The sequence below is a fragment of the Columba livia genome, chromosome 2 (assembly GCF_036013475.1).
Source record: "Columba livia isolate bColLiv1 breed racing homer chromosome 2, bColLiv1.pat.W.v2, whole genome shotgun sequence".
Lineage (NCBI taxonomy): Eukaryota > Metazoa > Chordata > Aves > Columbiformes > Columbidae > Columba > Columba livia.
The window spans coordinates 57,029,075-57,052,470 of record NC_088603.1 but is presented as its reverse complement, the minus strand read 5'-3'; the positions used below and the strand labels follow the sequence as shown (position 1 = coordinate 57,052,470).

Genomic DNA, 23,396 nt, shown 5'->3' with positions numbered 1-23,396 from the left:
TTAAAACCTTACTGAGATTTAGCAAAGCCAAGTTATCTACAAATATTGCTGATAATAAGGACCAGAACAAAGGAGAGACGTCATTTTACAAAGGAAATTTATGTTTTCAAAAAGGCAGAGGAGCCACTGGTATAGGCAACAGAGAGATAGATAGATAGATACACATGTATAAACAGCTCCTTAAGAGCCATGTAGAACAAGGATACTGCTGCCTACCCAGACTAGGACACCAGCTATAAATCAAATATATCAAATACAAAAAACAAATGCTGCCAGTGTGCTGCTTCCCAAATAATGGGAAAAGGTCGTTTGAATTAAAGCTATATTTGAATTACAGATGATATTTGAATTACATAAGAGAAAAAGAGGGCTAATAGTTTACCCACTGCCTCCTACTACACAGAGCTATCCCCATTCTATTTGTTTCTGGACTGTTTTAGAAATCCTGAGTGACCAATTATTCACAAAGAGATATTATTCCTGACATTATTATTAGTCCTCTCTTGAGGACTTATTTCTTGACTTTCTGCTAATATTTAACATCTTAACATCTCATTTAACATTTAACAAATACATCAGTTGTTGAATGGGAAACTGGAAGTGTACAGCCAATATTAAGACTTGCCAGTACTCCTGGGCAGCAGTCAGACAGGACTGGAAGGACAGGAATTTTGTGGGAGGGCTCACGAATTGAGACAAGGTCACAAACCCCACCACATTTGTATTCAAAACTATGAAACAGGAGAGAGAGACAGTTGAGGGCTTTAGGACAGGATTAGAGCCTGTAGTCGCTGGCAAAATTTCGCAAGGCTCAAGGGGCAACAGGGAGGGGGGAAGAACCTGTTGGGACAGAGACGCAGCACAGCCAATGGAAATTTCTTATGAAGGACAACAAGAACTAAAATAAATGATTAAGAACTGCAATATTTTTATTGGTGAGTTCAACATCTGGTTAAACAGTACGTACGTTTGAAGTCTGACATCCAGTAGCTCTCATATACAAACCATCGTGTTACCTGAGCAAATTCACAGGGCTGAAGGAAAAGCCATTTGAACACTGCAGGCTCCCAGGAGCAGGGCAGACAGCAGTAAGCAAGCAGGTTAGCTAGGAGGAATGGGAGGGGGGTGGAGGAGAGCGCAGGATATCCAGCTCTAGGCATCTGCCTTTCCTAGCTCAAATTAACCAGCTAATTTCCCCAGGCACTCTCTATAGAAACAAGCTTCTCCAGAGGGTGATTCACGACACAATGTTATGCTGCTGCTCTACAGAGTTCCCGTGAATTTATTCTCCATTTCTTAGAGGAATACTGCTCTCCCCAGCAACTGCAGAGCACGCCTGGGGAGACATGGTGGCTAATTTTGATGCCTATAGATGTGGAGTGTGAATCTCCCTTCCCTTTGTCCTCTCTCCCCAGCTACCTGTTTTGAATTAGTGTATAAACAAGTGGTGTTCACCTCATATTTCACCTCTCATGTGCTGCCATACATAAAAGACAGATATAAACACTAAATTCTAATCACACTCCCAGCCCAGATGGACTTCCCCATTTTGCCACAAACCCACTTTTTCCCCTCTCACACATCATCGGATCTACCCAAGTAAAGTCCATCACATCAGTAAAGAAGTCCCTATGAATGCTCAGTAAGCTGTCCATTTGGGTGGAGACGTGCATGATCTGACTGCACAAATCTGTTGGCAACCCACATGAATTTCAATCCACTGAAGTCAACAGGAGAGTTTTCACCAATTTTAACAGACAGAGTAGATTTAAACAAATTTCACACACAGAACTAATTCACGTATCAAGCTCCAGTTGCCCCTCAAATCTGACCAATTTGGGAAAAAATACAGTCTCTACTTCCCTGTTTCCAGCTAATTGAACTGTATCCAACTTCTGAATGGACACGATTTACCCAGAGGAAGAACTTTTTCCATCAGTATTGACTGGCTATAATTAGGTATACATTCACAACATATATACTCCCTTATTAAAAAATTGCCCACGTGATAACATGGAAACAAAATTATGATTCTGTGTTTCAAAAAACAACTCCACAGACTGAAGTTTGTTGCTATATTAATATAACACTGACAGATGCTGTAATTAGAAAGTAAAAGGCAAACAGAGGAATTGTTAATAGTTATGTGCACTGTTTAGGCTTCTCCTAAAACTAAAATGCTTCTTCAGGGAAGTGGTACTGTCTTCATACATGACCCTGGGACTACTGTAAAATGCTAAAGACCCATTCCCACAAGTGACATATCCCATAACCACATGGCTATATTTGCAAATTGCTCCATTTTCTACACTTCTATTCTAATTTTATCATGTTTTCTAATGAATTTCACTGTTTCCAGGAGTTAGGTAGTTTTTTTCCTAGAGGTAGGATGTATATTATTTTTAGCAGTGAGCTGTTCATATGCTGAATTAGATAGAGAATATGAATGAAGGACAATAATACACTGCTTCCAGTACATAAAAAGGAAAATATTTAGATTCTGTAGTAAGCAGGCAGGAGATGCCTTAGTTTAATGTACTGTTCTAATCTCTGCTGGAAAACTATTTCTGTGTTGGCACAGGGCACCAGAGAAACTGAGTAGACTCAAAGCTGCACTTATCAAGAGACAAGATTTTTCTTATGGTTTGATACCAATATAGATTCTATTTGAAGGCCGATGATTTCCAATGCAAAAAACAAAACAAAACCAAACACAAAACAAACAAACAAAAACCCCACATCAAACAGGCACCACTAATTAGAGCAAACACACAGAACAATTCCGGGCATCTGGAAGAAAAGGTCATGACTGTGGTGGCACAAGTTCTGCTGATCAAGTAATGAGGTGGAAATCTCACTTGGAACTTCATTCTAGCTAGTACTTCTTTCTAGATAATAATACATGAACATTACTAAATAGACAGATGTCATTTTCAGACAACTAGAGGTCGGAAAAAACCTCAGAAAGGAAAACCATATCTAGTATTTGCAGTCCTCCAGGATCTGCTTTTAGGGACATTTCTAACTGAATCCCAGGAAAGCTTGTTGCTGCTAGGTTCCTATCTGTCTGAAAGGAAGGCAACGCATCAGAGCGGGGTAATGCTGCTTTGTACTGGTGCAAACAAGAAGGCACAGGGTGTAGCCCAGGCTCTCCAGCCCACCCAGAGAGCTAGGAATCACAACTAGTCAAAAAGAAGGCAATGAAACAGAAATAGCAACTGCCTGATGGCAACAGTGCACTCTAGCCCTACAGCTTTCCCGTCTGCCACATTCCTCCTTCCCTAACAGCAGTCTCAGGAACAGATTTCCTCTGGCTGTTCACAGTGCTGTTGAATCACCTCAGCAAGGTCAAGACACCGCAAAATTCGCCATTTCTCAGCAGCCAGCTCTTCCTTGGATACCTGGCCCAGCAGTTTTTTGGCAAAGAGGTTCTGATCCTGCATGAAGAGGCCCATGGCAGACCTTGGGGCTTGAGGGAAGTCCTCCAGGCAACCACTTGTGAAACAGAAGTTGATTTTCTTTTCACGTCTCATCCCTGGTCCCCTTTCTTCAATCCAAGTCAGAGGTCTAGTGTGGAGAAACAGAGAAAAAGAAGAGTATTTATGAAGAAATTGAATCAACAGTTTTGGTTTATGCTTTTTTTTTATTTTCTCAGCACTTACAGAAAATGCCCTCATAAATGCACCATTTTTAAATTTCAGTCATTGCATATTCAGGTAACATGTTCTCACCAACATGTCTTGTGGTTACAGAGCTGAACACCAGGTAGTGATCTTAGCTCTGCCACTACTTCATGCCATGACTTTCAGTACATCATCTAAATTCTCTCTGGCTTTGTCTTCCCTATGTACAAAGTGAAGCCAGCAATGTCTAGCCATCTCACAGGGAAGTGGGAAGCTTAATCTAGTTGTTTGTGGACTGGGATGAAAAGAGCAGTTAAGCATCCAAATATTTTGTGCATGACTCTCACAAGACCCTTAACGTCTAGTCATTCCTCCAGGTACATAATGATGACCCAGGTGCTACTGTGCAAGCTCAACACCACCCCATTAGGATGAGCTGGAGAGACAGCAAGTTCACCCATGCAGACACTAGCATCAGTGCTCCTTGAACTTTTCAAAGGCCTTTCTTTCTTTTCAGTGGGAGCACCGAGTTGACCCTAGAGATTACACCAGAAGATGTCAATTTTGCCTGGTTCAGCTACACAGACTCTCAGGCAGGTCTTCCCTAATCAGAGCAAAGTCCTGTCTTATGCCAACCTGATGGCCAAGGTCTTCAAGTCGAGCATTGGTGCTGTTGGCTATTAACTGGCATTGCTCACAGGTCCACGCACTTTCCTCCCCAACTTTCCACTCTGGCTGAGTAAAGAGGAGCCATGGAACAGAGTCCCTAGCCCAACACGGCAAATGTTTGCAGAGGCTTTGAGGAATGGTCTTCAACACCAGCCACAGTCACGATTCTCCCTTGCTGCTCTTTTGTCAATTTCCTAAACCAGACCATTACCTCTCTGCAGATCATTCATCAGCACTCACTACTGCCTGTGTTTAGAGGATGCACATTATTTTTCTCACTCGGTTATTGATGGCCCTTCCACAGTCCTTTATGGCCCACTTTATTCTGCCATTCACAAATTACAAGGGCATAAATATCATGGAAGAACAAATTCTGTCTCCAAGTACTGCCCATTAAATCTTCAATATCATTAGAACTTGAAAGTCCCTGTCACTCTACCCTGAACACATTCTGCAGAGCACTTAGCTTAATGATTCTGCACCTCTCATCTTTTATGCTTTAGGATCCAATTTCTGTATTCATATCATTGTATCAATTATTCTTTGCTCACCTGTACAACCACACACACCACCTACAAATTAAGCATGGCCAGGCGAACCTGACTGAACAGAATAAAACAACTGGAGGGGAAAGAAAAAAAAGACCCAAATCACAGACTGCAAAAACGCATCCAAAAAATCCTCAGAGGACTAATAAATGGACTTCAGGAAGTCCCAAGGCTACGTGTTGCTGCAGGCCAGAAGGGTGCTTAAAGGCCATTTCACTTAGTGCATTCTGTGTTCTCATCCTCCTTCCCCGAGGTGCTGGCTATTGACCTCAGTCAGAGGCAGGTTGCTGAGCAAGCTGGGTTTTGCTCTGACTCAACAGAGCTGGTTTAATGTCATTTTGAACTGTTCTTATGAAAGCAAACAGCCACAGAGGGTTCAGGTCACTGCTATTCCAAGCTGCTTTACCTCAGGTAGGCAGGTATGAAGAAACCACTGGGCAGGCATAGGCAAAGACCTCCACCATGTAACAGAGGAGAGTCCACGATATGATCCAAAACAGGCAGTGTCAATGCAGGGTCACCTCCCAGGGTGATCTGGACCAGATGCACACCAATGACCAGGCTCAAGCCTATGTTGTCTTATCCTCTAGTCTGGGCAAGCCACTGAACCAGAAGCACAACCATGCAGAGCAGGCAGAATTTAATTAAAGTGAATAAAATGACTCATTCACATCAGCGAGCAGGAAAATGTTGATTTTACTAATACATTTATCTTCTTCTGTGATTAGATTTTTAGTTACTTTCCCAAAGAGAGGTTGGTTCTACTTGACTGGTAACCAAAACATGTTAACTTTTAATTAACAACAACTTCTACATTAAAATTAGTCGTTTTTTTTTGCTATAAAGATATGTATGCTGCAAGTCTGCACATTATTTATGCAATTTTGTAGCTTAAGAAACAGGTTTGTATTTTATGGCAGAAAACTATGAAGAACTTCTGTTTCTTAAGCAATAGCTTACCCATTTACATTAATGATTTACATCGAAGTATTATCTGCCTATGGATGTAGCTAGTTAGTTAGTTCATAGTATTACTTAGAAGCAAGATATGCAGTATTTTTGGTAGCTGAATAAAGCCACACTAAATGTGTTGGACAGTTAAAGAAGAAAAAGAAAGTTTAGTCAAATACTAACAAACCACTTTTATACTGACTTTTTACAAAACAAGCACTATCTGCAGTGAAGAAACCACTCTGACTTTAAGGTCATTTTGTCTTTCCAGATTTTAGATTGGTAGAGCTCTCCTAGCTACATTTTATTCAGAGATTGGAAAAGACGTTCTGCTTTTCAGATTCCCGGTTTCTTCTTTCTTCAATTAATGAGTGGCCCTAGTTGGAGTGTCCAGTTAAATAAACCAATATGAAGTGAACATACTTTGTACCTGCAGAAGAATTAAGCTGGTTTCACAATTTAAAGAATTCTGGGTCCACTCGGCTTAATATTTTATACAACAACTTCTGCAGAAAGCATATATTACGTGCTTTTTAAATTGGATGTTCAATTTGAAGGCTTTTTATTAGACTTTATACGCTTATATCTCAGTACAAACATAATTTCAAACATTTATTGCCAGAATACGTGTCCAGAAAATGTCTTCAATTTCTGTTAAACATCTTCCCTTTCATACTTTGAAAATGCCAATATTGTTTATTTACTATGCAATCAAAAAGGACTACCTTACCTTGGATGTGAATTAGACAATTAGACCCCAAGCCTAGTAAATGTCAAAAGAGATGTTGCCCAAATCATTATCTCTCCAGCTCACAATAAAAATTTATTTTTGACATTTCCTGAATCCAAGTCCTGTAATCCTGGGACAAGAACTGTAGTCCCAAACCAGCCGTGCTGTCAGTAGAGGTTTGGGTTTTCCTAGATTGCTCAATGTTTTATCACGGAGAGCCTGTCAGCTCAACTGTCTTGGAAACACAACAGAGGCAGAGGTCATCTCTCAGATAACTGGGCACCAGAAGTTATCGCACACCTCCAAAATCCACCCAGAGACAGATGAGCAGCCAGCGCCGACTGTGCAGTAGACAGACTGTAGCCTTTGCACAAATCCCTGCTTAACAAGCAGAACGCACGCTGCTGCTCTCTGCACCTGCTGGATTTTCCGAGGCAGAAAACAGGCTGAATTAACCTGCTTTCTCAAGGTTAGTGTAATGTCTTTCAGAAAAGGGATTGCTCTCAGGAAAGATGCAGACCTTTCCCATCCTTCAGCAAAATAAAGGTTGGGCAAATCAGAGCTGTAACGCCACCACCATGACTGGCTGGGCCATAACTTCACTTGATGGTGAGTGGGCCAAATGCTCTACTGCTGTAACTCCACTGACGTCAATAGTGGAAGGTCAGCAGGAAATATGGCTTGGCCACTGAAGAGCATACAGGAACACTATGTAACTTTCCAGCCAGCGTAAATTATCCCAGAGACATAAAGCTGAATGTCCTCAAGGTCGTTAAAAAAGCTCATGGTGACAAAACACTGACTGACCCATACAAATTGCAGTGGGCTAAGAAAAGTGGGTATCTGTTAACAGTGTAGAGTAGGAAAAAAACCAAACCAAACCAAAACAAACATAAATCCAGAAATGCTTCTGTATCTAGCAAATATCACACAGGGCAGCTAAGGACTACTTAAGAGACAAGACAGCCAGAGAAATGTTTAAGCCACTCGCTAGTTCCACCTGCTGGAATTAGTTCAAAATCTCACTCTATACAGATCTTTACAGCTACTCATGTTACTGGCAACCTGCTAAGAGGGTAAACAGAGCTTGTATACCAAGTTCTGTCCTCTCACAACTGCATTTTAAAAGGAACTGGAAATGATGTTTCATTTAAAGAGAGAGGAAAACTGCTAAGGCGAGATGTTAATCCCACGGTAAACTGCAGTGGGCTTTGTAGGACTGGTAGATAAAACGTTTAAGTAGACCCATGGTGAAACTAACAGTTCAAATGAGCCCTGATTATCCATTCCTCAAATAGCTAGTCCTTTGGGTTATTACTTTTTTTAACTAAAGGCTTATCTAAAATTCTTAAAGGAGTAAGCGTTCATGTTTGGTGGGGTTTGTTTGGCTGGCTGTTTTTTAAGTGTTCAAGTAGTGTAAGTGCAACAAAAAAAGAGTAATTTATTTCAAGTGAAGACAGGCCAGAATATTTTCCCATGGGGTCTTATTTTCTCCAGCTTTCCCTAGTCTTCTCATCTGCCTCTTGCCATATGCCTATGAGTGGGATCATCTCTCTCAAAGGCAAAGTCCACTATATGGAAAACCTGGAAAATAGGACTGAAGGGAAAGGAACAAATTGTTCTATGACCATGCCTATCTCCTAAGAAACATATAAAGCTTGGGTAACTTCTCTGTACCTTTCTATGTCAGACAATTCTCAAGTTGCATCTATGGCATGCAATAAACTGCCGTCGTAAGTAACTTCAAACTATCTGAAAGGACATAACCTTCATGTGGATGGCCCAGAATGATCAAACCAGAATGATCAAACCAGACCTTGGACCAAGTTGAGCATGCAATCCACAGTATGAAACACTGGTGACTTGCTTCATGGTCATATAATATTTAAAAATATACTATTTTATAGCAAGACCATTAAAAATATATACGTAGGCTATTGTTATAATACAATAAAAGGGGGATCAAACTCAGTATTATAAAATGCATCATCAAATGACCTTTCTGCAAGAAAATCATAGTGCAATGATTGGAAAAAATGACAAGTAATCGTGACTGCTGGATTCTCGCTCAGCCTGACACACTCATGCAACAAAAGCAAAAAGAAAATAAATGGGAAACTGGCTGTTGTCTTACAGCCAGTCTTAAAATTGTGGAAACTTCAGGACTGCAGATTAGGCATTAGTCAAGAGCAATCTTTGCAGGTTGGCCTTTCAGTAGTTTATTATAACTCTGCTTAAAAGGCGTAATTTTGTCTTATCTCCAGCCAGTACTACATATTAGTACAAGCTTTATACTGCTATACGCTAAGTGTTATAACTAGTGCATTACCTTTTCAAACAGTCATATATTTTCAACCTTTAAAGAAAGGTTAGGTTTCAATGTACAACTAGAATATCTGATGATAAACTAAAAAGATCCTGCTTCTGAACAATTTTTCAGAGTGCAAGAGAAAGGTCTTTCAGTCTTGGGCATAGTAAAATATGTTATAGGCACTTTCCTACATTCAGACATCAGAAAAGAGCTTTTAAACCACCTTGTGCTCTTCAGCAGACATTTTGTGGTGATAGCTCTTTTTACCATGATTACTATAGTAAGCATTTTCAGGTCTGTTTCTCCTGTTCATTTTCATGCCAACATCCACCTGTTCTTTTTCCACAAGAGGAAGAGACGATGCAGGACTCCTGCAGACAATACCTGAGAAACCTGGCTCACCTGATGCCATGGCCATTACTCACTTCTTGTTTGTTGTCTCAAAGTGAACAGTCATTCTGGAATAATTCTTATCCTTCTGCATTACTCTGGTGGCAGAGGTGACAGTGAGGTCTCCAAAGAGGTCAATCAGCCAAGTCAGTCGGGCAATTCCACTGAAAGCTGGGAATCCTGCTTTGTTTTCATCGAGGACACTACCTGGTGCAACAGCAACAGAAAGTCTTGAGAAATGGGAAAGAGAATATCCCTCTGCATAGGAAAGGCTGAACAAACTGCAGTGTTGCAGGCTGAGAGACCAGGGTGTAGGAAAGCCATGAGTGGATGGATGAGCCGAGTAGGAAAAGTCAACAAACATGGTAAGCCTTGAAATGGTGAGCTATGACACAGAAGGCTGCACGAAGTACATATAGAACAAACCCTTCAGGACATGTTGAGGACAGGAGGGTGTATGCGGATTCAACAAGAGAATGGAGAAGGAGAAAACAATGGCTCAAAAATCTCTCCCAGCTCTTCCAGGGCCAAACACCAGTATAGAAGCCTAAAGGTGCCCAGTAGAAACTGGGAGACTTCCTCAGAGCTCATCCTCCTCTCTGAGACCAATATAAATAAGAAACTGGTCACTATCACCAACGTATAGAAGGGATGAAGACATGCTCTCTCCTCCATACAACAAGGCGTGGGCTTCTGTTCTTCACCAGAAGAAAGAGATTAACAAAGCAACAGCCCGTAGAAGACAACTGTTAAGGCAAAGGTGCTTTCCAGATAGCTCTGTAATTTCATGGGAACATCCAAAGCTGACATCCAGGTCTCTAGTCAGTTTAAAGACAGACTCTCATCTAAAAGGACTGAATGAAGCCTGGAAAGACTGGCATCCCTGTGGAGCAGGCAGACGAATCCAGATGGACTTTGATTTTGCCACAGCTACTGACCTGTGAAATGCAATGTTCCCTTCACAAGGTCTTTCCCAGTCACTTCTTTTTTCAGCTGCTTGTACTCTTCGGTCAGAAGCTCAATGTGCTCCACATGGAGTACTTTATCTGCCATAAAAACAAACAAACAAACAAAAAAACAACAAACACCACCAAAAATCAGGACATATTTAATAAGAGCTTTCTGCACATCTAAGCAATAGAAGCTTCACCAGCCACCAGTGAGAACTGACTTAGAAATGTTTTCATGCATGGCTGGCAAAATGATGTCAGGAAGAAAACCAAACCAGGCATCAATCTGGGTTAAGGATTTTCAGGAGACAACAAATATAGAGACTACACAAACAGTAGCCACTATGAAAACTAGAAACTCTGTAATGAAACCCAATACCTGACTAAGGCTGAAACATGAGTCTTCAAAGTAAAAGACGGATTAATTCTTGGTCTCTTTCCCCTCACATTTCCTTGTTCTGCATTTTTCCTCCCAGGGTAGTAAGAAAGAAAAAGAAGGGGAAAACACAGCATAATACTCAGACCCAGATTGTAACAATATGTTAAGGAGTACCTCCCTCCATTGGAATTAATTGGGCTAGTTTGGAATAGAGGCTATCCAATACACATTGAATGTGTCCCTCATTCAATATGTGTTTTTCTGGAAGGTTTCCAGGAGAGTTAATTTAGGCTGCTGACAGTAATGCCTGCTGCTTCAAGAGAAGAGGCATAAATTTTGCTCAATGGGAAGCCATTTGGCGAGGAACAAGGCACTAAGTGGTGTTGGTACAGGGAAACAGCAAAGCAGAAATCCTATACCTCTGGTGCTTTAGGACAAAACTCAGAAAGGAATTTTTTTGAGAAACAGTGGTATAAACAGTGCAGCTTGTCCAAAGAGTTTGCACTCTGCTCCTGCCCAGCACTATTCTGTTCCTTCCAGCTCCATACATCCCCACTGGCCTCAACTGAATTGCCAGCTTCTGACCCTTGGCACTGCAGAGATGGGACCACACACTTTCCAGAAAAAAAGAGATTTTGCTTAGAGAGCGGTCTTTCAGACAGGGATGCTTTGCTGGCCCACATAAGCAAATCACAAACACTAGAAGCTAGGAAAACTGTTTCCAGTTTTATTTTCAGGGAGAGAGAGGACAGTGAAGTGCACAATTCCAATGGCTACACTCATTAAGTGCTATATTATCACTGTGACAGAAGTTTCCTTCTCTATCTGCATTCTTAGTGCCACAACCAGAGACCAGGGCTGTTGCAAGGGCAAACATACCTTACTCTCAGACTTGACATTTGTGTGTTTATTTCCCCATTGGCACGTGCCTTAAATCCTAGACTGACACATCTCTGAGACAGGCATACTCCCTTGTATGTCATGATTAATAGCAGACTGGAGACCTGCCTTTGAGTTTGATGCCTTTGTTGCCACCAAACAGGCAATACTGTTTGCACCCATGAGAACAAATGCCATTACCTTTCTGTTCAGCCATCTCCCAAAGCTCATGGGCTGCCTTAGCAGACAAAGCCATGGGGTACTCAACGAGGACATGTTTCCCAGCTTCTAAAAACATTCTGAAAGGAATACAAGATCAGTCTTTAAAAAGCAGATCATCATAATCATCTCTCTCCACTGCGCAAGCTGCTTCTCATTCCCACAGTCAGCCCCATATGGAGAAGTGCAGAACATGGAGCAACAGGAATAAACGGAAAGTTTCCTAACAAGGATGGTGTGGTGGCTGCATCACACATTTAAACACCAGAAGAGTTGGCTTTTAATTCTCCTTTTTCCACAGAATTCCCTCACTCACCTACAGCAAGTCGCTAAAATGCCGCAGCATAAAGCATCACAATTTCTAACATCCAGACACTTGAGTGGCTGGAATGGGGGAGTGGAATGCCCTTCCTCTATATAATCTGTGAGGAAAGGCTTTAGATACTGTCTTAAGCTGCCTGTCAATCAAACACAGGCCTAGATGTATGCAATTTGAATTACTTGGGAAATGAATGCATCTTAAATCCTACTCTCTTCCAGGGCTTCTTGGGTGCTCTAGGGAACTCACTATCATTCACTTCAGGCTTCTAGTCTGGCAGTCTCTCCTCCAGTCTCCACATCGTCTTAAGCAACAGCTTTACACAGCTCCTCTGTGCTTCTAAATTACAGGCAAAAGGGTGGGAAAAGGGGAAGAAAACCAAACCAAACCAAAACCAAAAACCAACTCAAAATACCTGATGGTTTCTTCATGGCTTCTGTTCTCTGTGCTGATGAAGACTGCATGGACCTCTTTGCTTGTTAGAGCATCTTCCAGGCTAATCTGCTTGGCCTCATTAATATTGCCAAAACTCCTCCTGTGCATTTAGCATAAATACAACCAGAGCATAAGCATCACAATCCATTCTTCCCAATTGCATGTTGTGCAGCAGCACTTAAAAACTGTTACCACGGACCACTCTCTCACTGCCTTCAACTGGGGTAGAACAAAGGCAGCTTCTAATTCAGGAAGGGCAAGATCACTTACAGACAGAAGTGGAGTGCACGAAGGAAGAAAACAGATGGGTCAGTGCGTGGGTGCTGGTATCAGTATAGAAACTGTCCTGCTATTCAAGTGTACAGTGTTTTGGGTTTTGTTTCTTTATTTGGTTTTTTGGTTTTTGTTTGTTGTTGTTATTGGGGGGGGAGTGTTTTGTTTTGGTGTTTTGTTTTATAATAACCATTATTATGAAGAAGCCATTTTAAGAGCATTACTTGAAAGAGGACTGTGCTCCTGTGGGAGAATTCTCTCCACCACGTTGGACACCGTGGGTAAAAGCACTTGAGTTGGCAGGGCCATATGCAACTACAAGAAATACAGACAGGCAGGAGAGGGACAAAGCAGATGCTTGGCTATGATGGCCCATTCCTTGCAACACACACTCCATGTCAGTGCTAAGGGGAAGGCTCTCTCAGCCACCATCCTGAGCACATCTCCACCTGAATACGAAACACGAACACACACTCCCCCCAAAAACCCTTTCCATTAAGAAAGACTGGAGCAGACACCTTGACAGTCTTAGGACAGGTGACAGATAGCATGAGGGTAGGCCAGAAGCAGGACTTGAAAGCAAAGACAGGTAATGTTTGTATGTGACTGGAAGGCAAAGGGCAAGGCAAAGGACAAGCAAGCTGTCTGTGAACCGTGCATTTCGACAGCACTGTGTCTCAACAGAAGCAATAAATCCCGTCTTCAGTGTTGTCCAAGGCTAGCTGTAGCACTAGCAAAGGCATCAGGGAAGCAAGAGGGAATTTGGCAGCGAGGTAAATTGCATGACCTAATGGGTCCTTTCAGTCTCAAACAACCCTGACTGCATGATTTAAATATAGCTGGAAAAATACATTCACAGTCTGAGATCCATACATGTACCGCCTAACTATTTAAAACCTTTATGCTCCACTGTTATGGGGCAGACAGTTTACCAGGAGTGCTCAGAGGGGGGTATAGGCGTAACACAGTCTTGCTAAATTTCCATGGCTCCAAGCTAGTGAGAAAAAACATAAAGCTGCCCTCTCAGAGGCAACTTAACTGCATGTACTAAATGATGAGATTTTCTTTAAAGACTTCTACAGGTTTGGTATTTGGTTTTAAAAAAAATTAGAACTTTAGGATGCAGTTGCAGTGTTAGAAGCTCTACGACGTGCTTTTGTAGAAAAAAAAAAAAAGAAGTTTTTAAAAACTTCATAAAACACCTTGTGTTTTTTAAACATTTCTATAAATTGAATGCAGACATTACCTCATTAATGCAATTATTGTCTGCACCATCCTAAACCTACAGGAATTTTCAGTCAGACAAAATTGCATTTCTTTTTATCAAACATATTCTGCAGTGAGAATGAATCTTAGCTTTTATTTTAGTAATTTCTGCAAGGTATTTCACTAAGGTAACCTATTTGTTCCCTCTTGCAACACTTTCTGTGCTTTTCCCCAGCTGCCACTCAGAATGACTGGCATGTTTGCACAAACATTCCCTTTTCAGACAGCCTTAATTATAAGAGAAATGTAAAACTTTGGATATTAATCCACTGCCCCCTTCAAATAATAGTCCTCCACATGGAAAAGCAAGTGCACCAGAAAGAAGAAACATTACAATATCCATATGAAACATACTAAGACTAAATTTCTAACCTGGATACAAATCCAAAGAGTTTGAGGTGTTCAGAAGGGCTGGAAGGCATTGGATTCATCAAGTCTCGGATCCGTGCTAAGCCAGCGATTCCAACTCCAACCACCACAGTCCCAAACATTTTGTTAATCTGATCAAAGGAAAAAAAAAAAAGAGCAACATTTTTTTCTTTTAGCAGGGAGAGGAGAAGCTGAGAGGGAGGTAGGAGGATGGATTACTCTTGAACTGTGCTCTCTTATAGCCAAACCTTATTCAAATGTCAGCAAGCAGACAGCTAACAGAGATGCTACAGGCTACTGAGCTCACTTGCATCCCATTGAAATCTGGTCAAGTGGTTCAGCCTGTCATAGGACAAGTCTTGAGGCTTGTATTTAACAGCTATTATATCACAGCTCTGGCACAAAGTTCTTCCCTTCTGTGAATAGAAGGCAGACTTCAAAAGTGAGACATTCTTCTATTTATATCGGCGCTTCCATGCTGGAAAGGAGCCAAAAGGTTCTGCAAACCCAGCAAAGCTTTATATAAACCCTGCTGACTTCCTGAGCATCTGCAACACAGCCTGCCTCGGGGTCCCACACAGACACTCACAGCACACGGCAGCATAGCCGGAATACTTTGGGACAGGAAGCAAAGAGCATCATTTCTTCCCCCATATAACCACCGGCACGTCCTACAATGTCATGATGCAACCAACCATCTGGTAATTTGGTCAAGATGCTTGCTTGACATTTCCATGCACAAAGAAAGCTCTGCCATCTCTTTAATGACAAGCAGGCATGTCCTCAAGATTTACGTCTCCCAAAAGCACATTCCTGCCACAATTGCATCATACAGAGGACAAGCCAGGTATTGCACTCGCTGGCCAGACTGCTGGGCCACTGGTAATAAATTATTCTGTTGGTTCTATGATTTGCATTTGATTTGCGGAAGCACTGGGCAACCAATGTAACCTTTCAAACCTGCACTGTTCCACCATGCTGAGGACTAGCAAAACTCTGTGAAGGAATTGTAAGATTTACAGGAAAAACGGCCTAAAGCCAAGACAAGTCAGCCCCTCTGCATTTTTTGTTCCTTCCATCCTATGACAGCATCCCTTCAAACTCTGTTTTTTTCTGTTTTGTTGTTCTCCTTCCTGCCACTGCCAATCTCTTCACCTGAGTGAACTTCTTCAATCACTTCTACTACCCAGCTGCAGCCCTTCAAATCCTTCTGACACTTAAAGGGATATATGGACACCCCCACTTCATTCCTCCTTGTGCCTCTTGTCTGATGGGATCACAGTGCAGCAGCACAGCCATAAGTGACTGTTCTGACAGTGCTAGAAGATGACAGCTGGTAACAAATTACATCAACTGGCACAAAGAAAAAAAGTAAATGAAGTTCCTCTCCAATCACATGTCACATCTGGATTTTGTTTTTCTATAAGCTCCCGCCTACGTATATATTCCTGTCAGTGCTGAATCCTGCTTACTTTATACATGTCAAAAGGGTACAAGGGTAAAACACAGAGTGGCATATTTAATATAAAAGAAAAAATGAGTTATATTGGAAGAGTTCTCTAGGGGGATTACAGTGACACATCATTACCAAATATTTGAGGTATAATGTGATGACACTGCTCACCAGGGAAGAGAGATGTGTAGGGCCGAGAGAGGGGGTTGGAAAGAAAGGTAGCGTAACCATACAACCCATTTTCAGTTCCACCCACAGGCAGAATCCTGGCCTGGGATCTCAATTACACTTGCTTTTATCTATGGCCAAAGAGGAGAGACTGAGATTTCAAGAATTATCTTGGCTGGAAGGAGCCCCTGGAGGTCACCCGATCAAAACCCCACTTTGCCGCAGCAGGGCCATGCCTGAGTTCTGACTGTTCCCGTGCATGGCAATCCAGCAACATCAGGGCCTCTGCCACAGTGTCTGACCACCCGCACAGCAAGAACAACTTCTTACTATCTATTCAGAGTTTCCTGCATTGCTTTTTGCCATTTCACTGCACTTCTCTGAAAAGAATATGGCTCTAGCTCCCCTACATTCTCCTATCAGAAAGATGCAGGCAGTGATAATATCCCCCTTTACACTTCTTTTCTGGAGGCTCTGAAGCCTCTCTTCATTCATCATCTAATCCAGCCCCCTGACCATCCTGGTGGCTTTCCACTGGACTTGCGCCTGTATTAAACTTATTTCTCATACCACAGTACACAAAACTGGACACAGCACTGCAGACGTAACCAGAATCTGTTGGCTACACTCTTGCTAATTCAGCCCAGGACAGGGTTGGTCTTCTTTGCCAGAAGAGCATGCTGTGGCTTGAGGTTGAACTTGTCTACCAGCATCTGCATGGCACTTTCTTGCTTTCCAGTCAGGCAGTCCCCAACCTGTACTGTTTCACAGGGTTATTCCGCCCTGGACAAGGGACTCTCATGTTTGCCTTTGATGAACATCATTATGTTCTTGTTTGCTGTTTCTCTAGCCTGCCCAGGCCCTTCTGGTGTATCGGCCTTTCCCACTAGTTTGATTCCATCCATGGACTTGACAAAGCTGCTCTCCATCCTGTCGTCCAGGTGGTAATAAAGACATTTAACAGTACTGAAGAGAACAACAATATCTGCCCTTTTGCAGTCACCAGGAATCTCCCTTGATCACCAAGTGTCTTCACAGTGACATCAGCCAAGCCCCTCAGCACCCCTGGATGTACCTTGTCTGGTGCCGGGGGCTGCTGTACATCCAGTTATCTCAAGACCTGTATCACTGTCTTCCTCTACTATTAGCAGACTCAGAAATACCGGAGGTCTGAGGACAGACCTTACTAGTAAAAGCTTCAGTGAAAAAAGGCATCAAGTGCCTTTAATTTCCTTCATCCCAGCCCCACTGAGCACCAGGCTCATACTTTCTCAGTGCTCTTTTTCTTGTGAATATACCCAGAGAAACCCCTCCCATAGCTCATTTTCCAGCTGAGCTTTGCCTTTTCCAGCTCCAACCCTGCAAGCTTGGCCACTGTGTCTATGTCCCTCGTGGATAGTCCCTCCCAGTTTATGCACTTGCTTTTTGTGTTTGAGCTCAGTCAAGAGGTTCCTGCTGATCTACACCAGCTTTCTGCCATTCTTGGCTCTGCTTGCAGAACACGAGTGGGGTGCCTGTGCTCCAGGAAGGTCATTCCTGTAGATCAATCTCAGCCTCTCAGCACACCAGGGCAGTCACCCATAGGACCTTGACAAGCAGAGCCATCGAAAAGCCGAAAAACTGCTCTTCTGAAGTTTATGATTGTAATCCCTTAAAATTTAGATTCACGAAGGGCTACAGTGTGTATCAGGACTAGGTCAGCAGAGGTTTAGAAGCAGTCCAGCTGATCAGGGGCTTACTTTAAGTTCAGAAATTTTCAAGGTTAGTGGAGTGTTAAGCTGTTAATATTTGCCTACTGCCTTGAGGAGGATTGGGAGTGGGAGTCACACAGCAGACAAATTCCCCTGAAGCTCCTACAGTCATCTTGTTTCCAAGAACTGCTTTTTTTTTTTCTGCAGAGCTGCTGACCTCCACTTCAACGAAGTGGAAAAGGTGGGGGAGCTGACTACCTTCCTCAACTGCCATGAACAAAGAACACACCTCAGCAGATGCTCAGATTGCTGAACATCAATATTTTTGCCTCTCATTTAAAAAACTTTCCTAGTTTCATCTGATGAACAACTTCTGACCTCCCTAAAAGTCACATTTAAGAGAAGCAAGATGATTTCAAGCTAGGAACAAAGCCTGTTACTATGCAACCTGTTGCCATAGCAACCAGCCACTGGTCCAGGTCAAGGGTTTGCAGGCTAATACAGTATCCACACGGAAAAAGACAGCTACTACATGTGCATTACAGAAGCTTTCCTTAACGCGTGTAGCTAAGAGAAAAATCACCATGTCTGCAACCCTGCTGCTGCTTTTTATTATCCTCACGTGAGTCACATAAGAAAACCCAGAGATGCTTAAGGAGCAAAGTAAATTAGATGTTTTTTGGAACTGTCATGAACCAGGTAAGAACAGAATACAGAACACTCATCTGAGATTCCAGATTAATATATGAAAATTTACTGCTCAGTTCATACCTTTACACTAGGATAACAGCTACAGTTATCTTTCAAGCACAAAAACAAAAAAAGAGGAAGCCCAAACCATAAACTGCCTGTCTTCCATGCCTTTTTCTTAAGATAGGTGACCTCAGTTCAAGCTTTGAAAAAAGATTTCAGAGGCATTTTAAAGGCTGCTGAACTTTGACTCCTGTTGTACTGAAAAATTGTACAGTAAGTGATAGAACAGTACATCAGCCAGGGTCTAAAAGCATTCTTCTCCATTCTCTCCTGACTAGCTATATGAAAGCAAAGGGGCTGGTGAGAAGACGAGAGAGTGATGTCCTTCATGCTCACAGCCTGTGACTGAAGAGTGTCTCCCACCACCCCACAGCAATTGCCCTGGCCTGGTCACAGGCAGTGCTGCCAGCCCCACCAAGGGTCCCCTCTGAACTGGCACAAGGAGCATGGCCGCTGCTGACTGGTGCTGGAGCTCTTCCCTACCAACAGCCACAACAAGTGCCTCCTCTTACTAAGGGAGATGAGCCCTGCATGGCACAGAAGCAGACCCAAGAAAGGCATCTAGCTGAAGAAGATCATCCATCCTACACCAACATATCATCACCTTGTCCTCCTTCTGATCTCTGTTGAATTTTCTGTGCTTGTGCTGCTTATTTCCTCCATTGAATAGACACAGACTACTCTACAGCAAAAAAAAAAGTCCCCTATACCCAAGGATTCTTGCAAAATTTAGCAGTAAAATAGGAATATTCAGCAGCAAAACAGGCAATGTCCAAAGGGATTGGTCACCCAGCAAATGTGTTCCTTCCCAGAGAAATCACAGTGGAACTTCAGTCCCTATATCTTAAAACTGCTAATGCTCAGAGGTAAGCTTTAGGGAAGTGAGGCTTACCTCTGTTTTGTGCAACATCACTAAGACTGTGCAGAGGTAAGATAAAAGGCAGAGCTTACAAATTATCTCCCCTTCAAGAAAATTTTTCATGGCATCTCTAGATATCACAGGATGAGAACACGTACTTTCTCTCATAATACATCAAGAATTTCAGTAAGCCTCATGCACTCTCCCTGCAGTTTTCAAAATCTTGTTCCCACAGGTATGAATGAGTGACTTGCATCTGAAATAAAAATATTTTCCAATTAATGTCACCTGCAATAGCATAACAGTAATGTGGGAGTCTTTACTGAAGCTCTCCCAGACTGGTCTTTTTAAGTGTGCTACTTCAAGTAACTACCACTTTACTGCCACACATATCTTAAGAATAGCAGAAACTTCACAAATGAGCACTTAATCTGAAAATACTGCTGTCAAGGTTAGTTGACTTTTGCATACTCAGCTGTTGAACCATTTCATTCCCACAAGTAATTCTTCAGCAATTTTCACTCTCTCCAACATCCCCTTCTATACCTGTCAGATCTTTGCGTACATTAAACCTATAGTTCTACCAAACCTGAGTGCTGACACATTGTAATTTCCTACCTGCCAGTTAAAAACACACAATACAATCCATACTGACCTGGCAGCCACATCCCACTGCTCCTGTGAGTAGAGGGGGACTCAGATGGCCAGATACCAGCAACCGGGGACATGAAGATTCAGGGGCAGCTATTGCACACACGGTGTGTCTGAGCCCAGCCACTGGAAGGATCCACCTTGTAAATACATACATACATACATTCTCATTAGCGGACCTCCATCCTGCTCTGCCAGAGAGGGGAAGAGGATGTGGCTGCTGGTGCTGGCTGTGTTTTTGTGAGCGCTCTGTCTGTGATCTGTATGGCTGGCCACATACAAGTGTATATACACGGTGTACACGTATCCTCTGAGTACATCTGCTGACTGGGAATATGTTTTCAGCGTTGCTGCTGGTTGGACCAGGGGCCACAGAGCTGAGCAGCCTCGACCCTCTCAGGCCGCTCAATTCAGCCAGTGTTCTCCCATAACATAAACCAGGCTGGACCGAGGAAGTTCTCCAGAGCTCCCTTTGCAGCAGACTTGTGGATTAGACATCATAGAAAATGTTTTCTCTGTTATGGCAGCAAAACCCTGAGAGGGGGGTTGCAGAATCTTCCTTGATAGGTGTTTTTACGTCAATGCTGGACAGACAGCAACAGTCACTGTAAAATCAACAAGCTGAAACCTCAAGGTCCCTTCCAGCCCTACATCTCTGATTTCAAATACCCAGAGCCCCGGCAGATGCTGTACACAGGGTGTTAGTACAGCCAGTGCCACCACCTCTCACTCTCATATTGTCTACTCCTAGCAAGATGCATCTGTCTGGAGGAGAGAAAGCAAAAACTGAACAATGTGGATTTTGTTAGTGTTGTTTTTTAAAAGGGAAAAGCTGCACAAATGTTCCAATTTAGCAGCCTATTCAAAGGCATAAATATCCTTTGCTCTGCAAGAAACCACTTATGTGCTTTAACCTCTGCATGTGCTTAAGTACCTTAAGAAAGCAGACTCAACACAGGCTGTGTTAATTCTAGCTAAAGGCAGACCTTGAAGGAAAAGGAGAAACAGAAACAGAGGCAAAGAAAATCATTGTTCAAATGCTAACATGCTGGAGCGGGAGCTTGTGCCTTTGCTGCAACCTAGAGATAAAAGTAAAATCCTTCTGCAAGAAAGAGACAGTCAGGAAGGCAACCCCCACCACTCTCTTTGTTACTTCTCTTTAAAACATTAATTGGACATAAAATGAGAGTCAAAAATTTTCTTGAAAACCTGCCAAGACCATTTACAGTCTCCACATTTCAGAGGAAAACAACAGCACCTAGAAGCTGTGAGCAACCACACACATTTTCCTTGCGAGTTGTTTGTTATGGTCTTAAGTGTCAACCCTCCCCAGCACCTCTCTGTCTCTCACACCCATCTCTCTGGTTATCGTAACATGCAGGCTCTGGCAAGTTACACCTTTGAGGCACCAACTCTAGCAGAGCTTTGCCAGCAAAAAAGTGTCTCTCATCCTGACTGGCACCACTGTGCTGTGGAAACAGCTAGAACGGGCTGTTCCTCCTGCCTTTTAAATGCTATTTGAACAATACACCTGTATTGGTTTACATTTATATGTAGGTTTATTTGCCCAGGTTTACTGATTAAACTCTGGTTTTCCAGCTAGCTGCCAAAGCTGAAGTTGATACAAGTATGGTCAGATGCTGTGATACAGCTGCTGAACAAGCACCTTTATCATATACAGTGATGGTTAATAATAAATGACTGCCCTTGTCAGGGATACTTGACAGATACACTGTCTTCAGCATTAATAGTTAAATAGAAAGGAGAACTTATCTTAAAACATACATCTGCAACTTAAGTACCTCCAGAGTCTGCAACAGTTCAGACTCCAGTCACAGTGAGGTTGCTCTCCACAGCCTGCAACTTCATGCTTGCAGCAAAAACACTTCACAAAACTAATATAAAAGCATGAGAGGTACTGGAAGAATCTGAAAATCTGTTTTTAATACATGACATATCCCACCCTGTAGAGGACTGAGTCAGATGTGCTGTGACATACATGCATGGGTATGAATGACCATTTTATCCTGCTCTCTGTCGGTAGTTACCCTTTGTGTTTCAAATTTGGTTGTTAGTCTGAAGAGGAAAAAAAATAAAAGCAAATAAAACGTCTGAGATGGAGTCCCAGACATGCGCAGAGAAGCGAAGTCCTTGGTCTGGCTCATTTTGTCCATTAGACAACCTATATTGTTTCAGTTTAAAGAGAAAAATGGTGTTTTGTGCAGACAGTTCAAATGGTGGACCTTGCCTATTTTAAGTGTTTTGCATGAAACAACTGATTTCTATAGGTGACAGCGGAGAGCCAAATTACATTTGAATGTAATTTAGATAGTACACTACTAATGCTGAAACTATCCAGGAAAGAACTAAGCCCATTTTTTGGCACCTGGGAGAAAAAACAAACAAAAAAACAAACAAACAAACAACAGAGAATTGAAGAGTTCCAGTTCTTATTTTATAAATATATCCTCTTAAAAAAAATACAACAACCACCCTACTTCTAATGTTAAGTTTCCAGGAACTAGTCTGGAGTGAATTACCAAGAGCCTTATGAAACTTCTGGTGGGTAAATAAACAATCCCACATAACTGCAGCCTCATCACAGCTATTCTTTAACCAAAAGGCTGCTTGTATGTGGCTAAAGCAAAGAGAGCCACAGACAGTGCCAAAAGTTTCTTTCAGGCTTTAATGTGCTATAACAGTTTTTGAAAGTGAACTTGTCTATGGTGGCAGAAGAATGTTTTAGCAAGTGACTGTCAGTTACTTTGGAGTAAAGTCCAGTTTTAGATGAGCACTCAGGAGAATGAGCAGTGGTATGGAGCTATCGGCAATCCATAGATCCTAATTTTCCACGTAATCAAACAACATTATTGCTGTAGTACTAGCCTGTGCCTGAAAACAGGCTGGAGAAAATAACCCTGAGTAAAGCTAAAAATTGTAATAGCTCAAAGAACAGAAAGGGAAAAAAAGGCATGAAACACATCCCCCACCACATTTTTGATTTAACACCCACATAAACACTAAAGCTACCACAAATTTGAACTCTGCCAGGTATGTGTGGACCACTATGTACCCTGGCTTCCCCGCAGAACAATAAAGCCACCAAAGCCTCTGCACAGCTAAATAACTACTGAGGCTCTGCTTAAACACCTATTGGATACAAAGACATTGCTGTTTGTGCTGACTCTTACACTTTTTAAAGAGAGCTTTTCACGTTCCATTAAAAAAAAAAAAATAGGACTACTCATCTCTATCTGCATTTTTGGGAAAACTTTACTCAGAGCTAATCACAAGAGGCGTAGCTGACAGGGCAAGGAGCTGAGACATGTCAAATAACCTCAGCACATTCCCCTCCCTTCTTATGCTGGTCATTTTCTTTTTGCTATGTTACCTATCAAAACTAGAAACTTCTCCAGCTCACTTGGTAATTTCACAAGTGCCTTGCAGATAAACTCCAATGCTAGCAGTGGCTTCCAAGCCTTTGCTGTAATACAAATGAAAGTGATGACA

General features: G+C 42.2%; 1 protein-coding gene across 10 annotated transcripts in view; it reads right to left on the bottom strand.

Moving 5' to 3' along the window:
• Nucleotides 1-906: 906 nt before the first annotated feature.
• BLVRA (biliverdin reductase A) overlaps nt 907-23,396 on the bottom strand; it is a 40,750-nt gene continuing 18,260 nt past the window's right edge. For 5 of the 10 annotated variants that reach the window (XM_021293033.2, XM_065052093.1, XM_065052095.1 and 2 more), the window contains 6 exons: nt 14,315-14,442; nt 12,384-12,503; nt 11,632-11,729; nt 10,161-10,268; nt 9,258-9,429; nt 907-3,567 (listed from right to left, as the gene is read on the bottom strand). In XM_021293033.2, coding sequence (XP_021148708.1) covers nt 3,294-3,567; nt 9,258-9,429; nt 10,161-10,268; nt 11,632-11,729; nt 12,384-12,503; nt 14,315-14,433 — 891 coding nt within the window. In that variant the 5' untranslated portion in view covers nt 14,434-14,442 and the 3' untranslated portion in view covers nt 907-3,293. Of the gene's footprint in view, nt 3,568-9,257; nt 9,430-10,160; nt 10,269-11,631; nt 11,730-12,383; nt 12,504-14,314; nt 14,443-14,559; nt 14,725-19,268; nt 19,302-19,393; nt 19,492-19,890; nt 20,027-23,396 lie in introns of those variants that run through there. The other 5 variants (XM_065052090.1, XM_021293026.2, XM_021293028.2 and 2 more) reach the window with 4 other exon arrangements.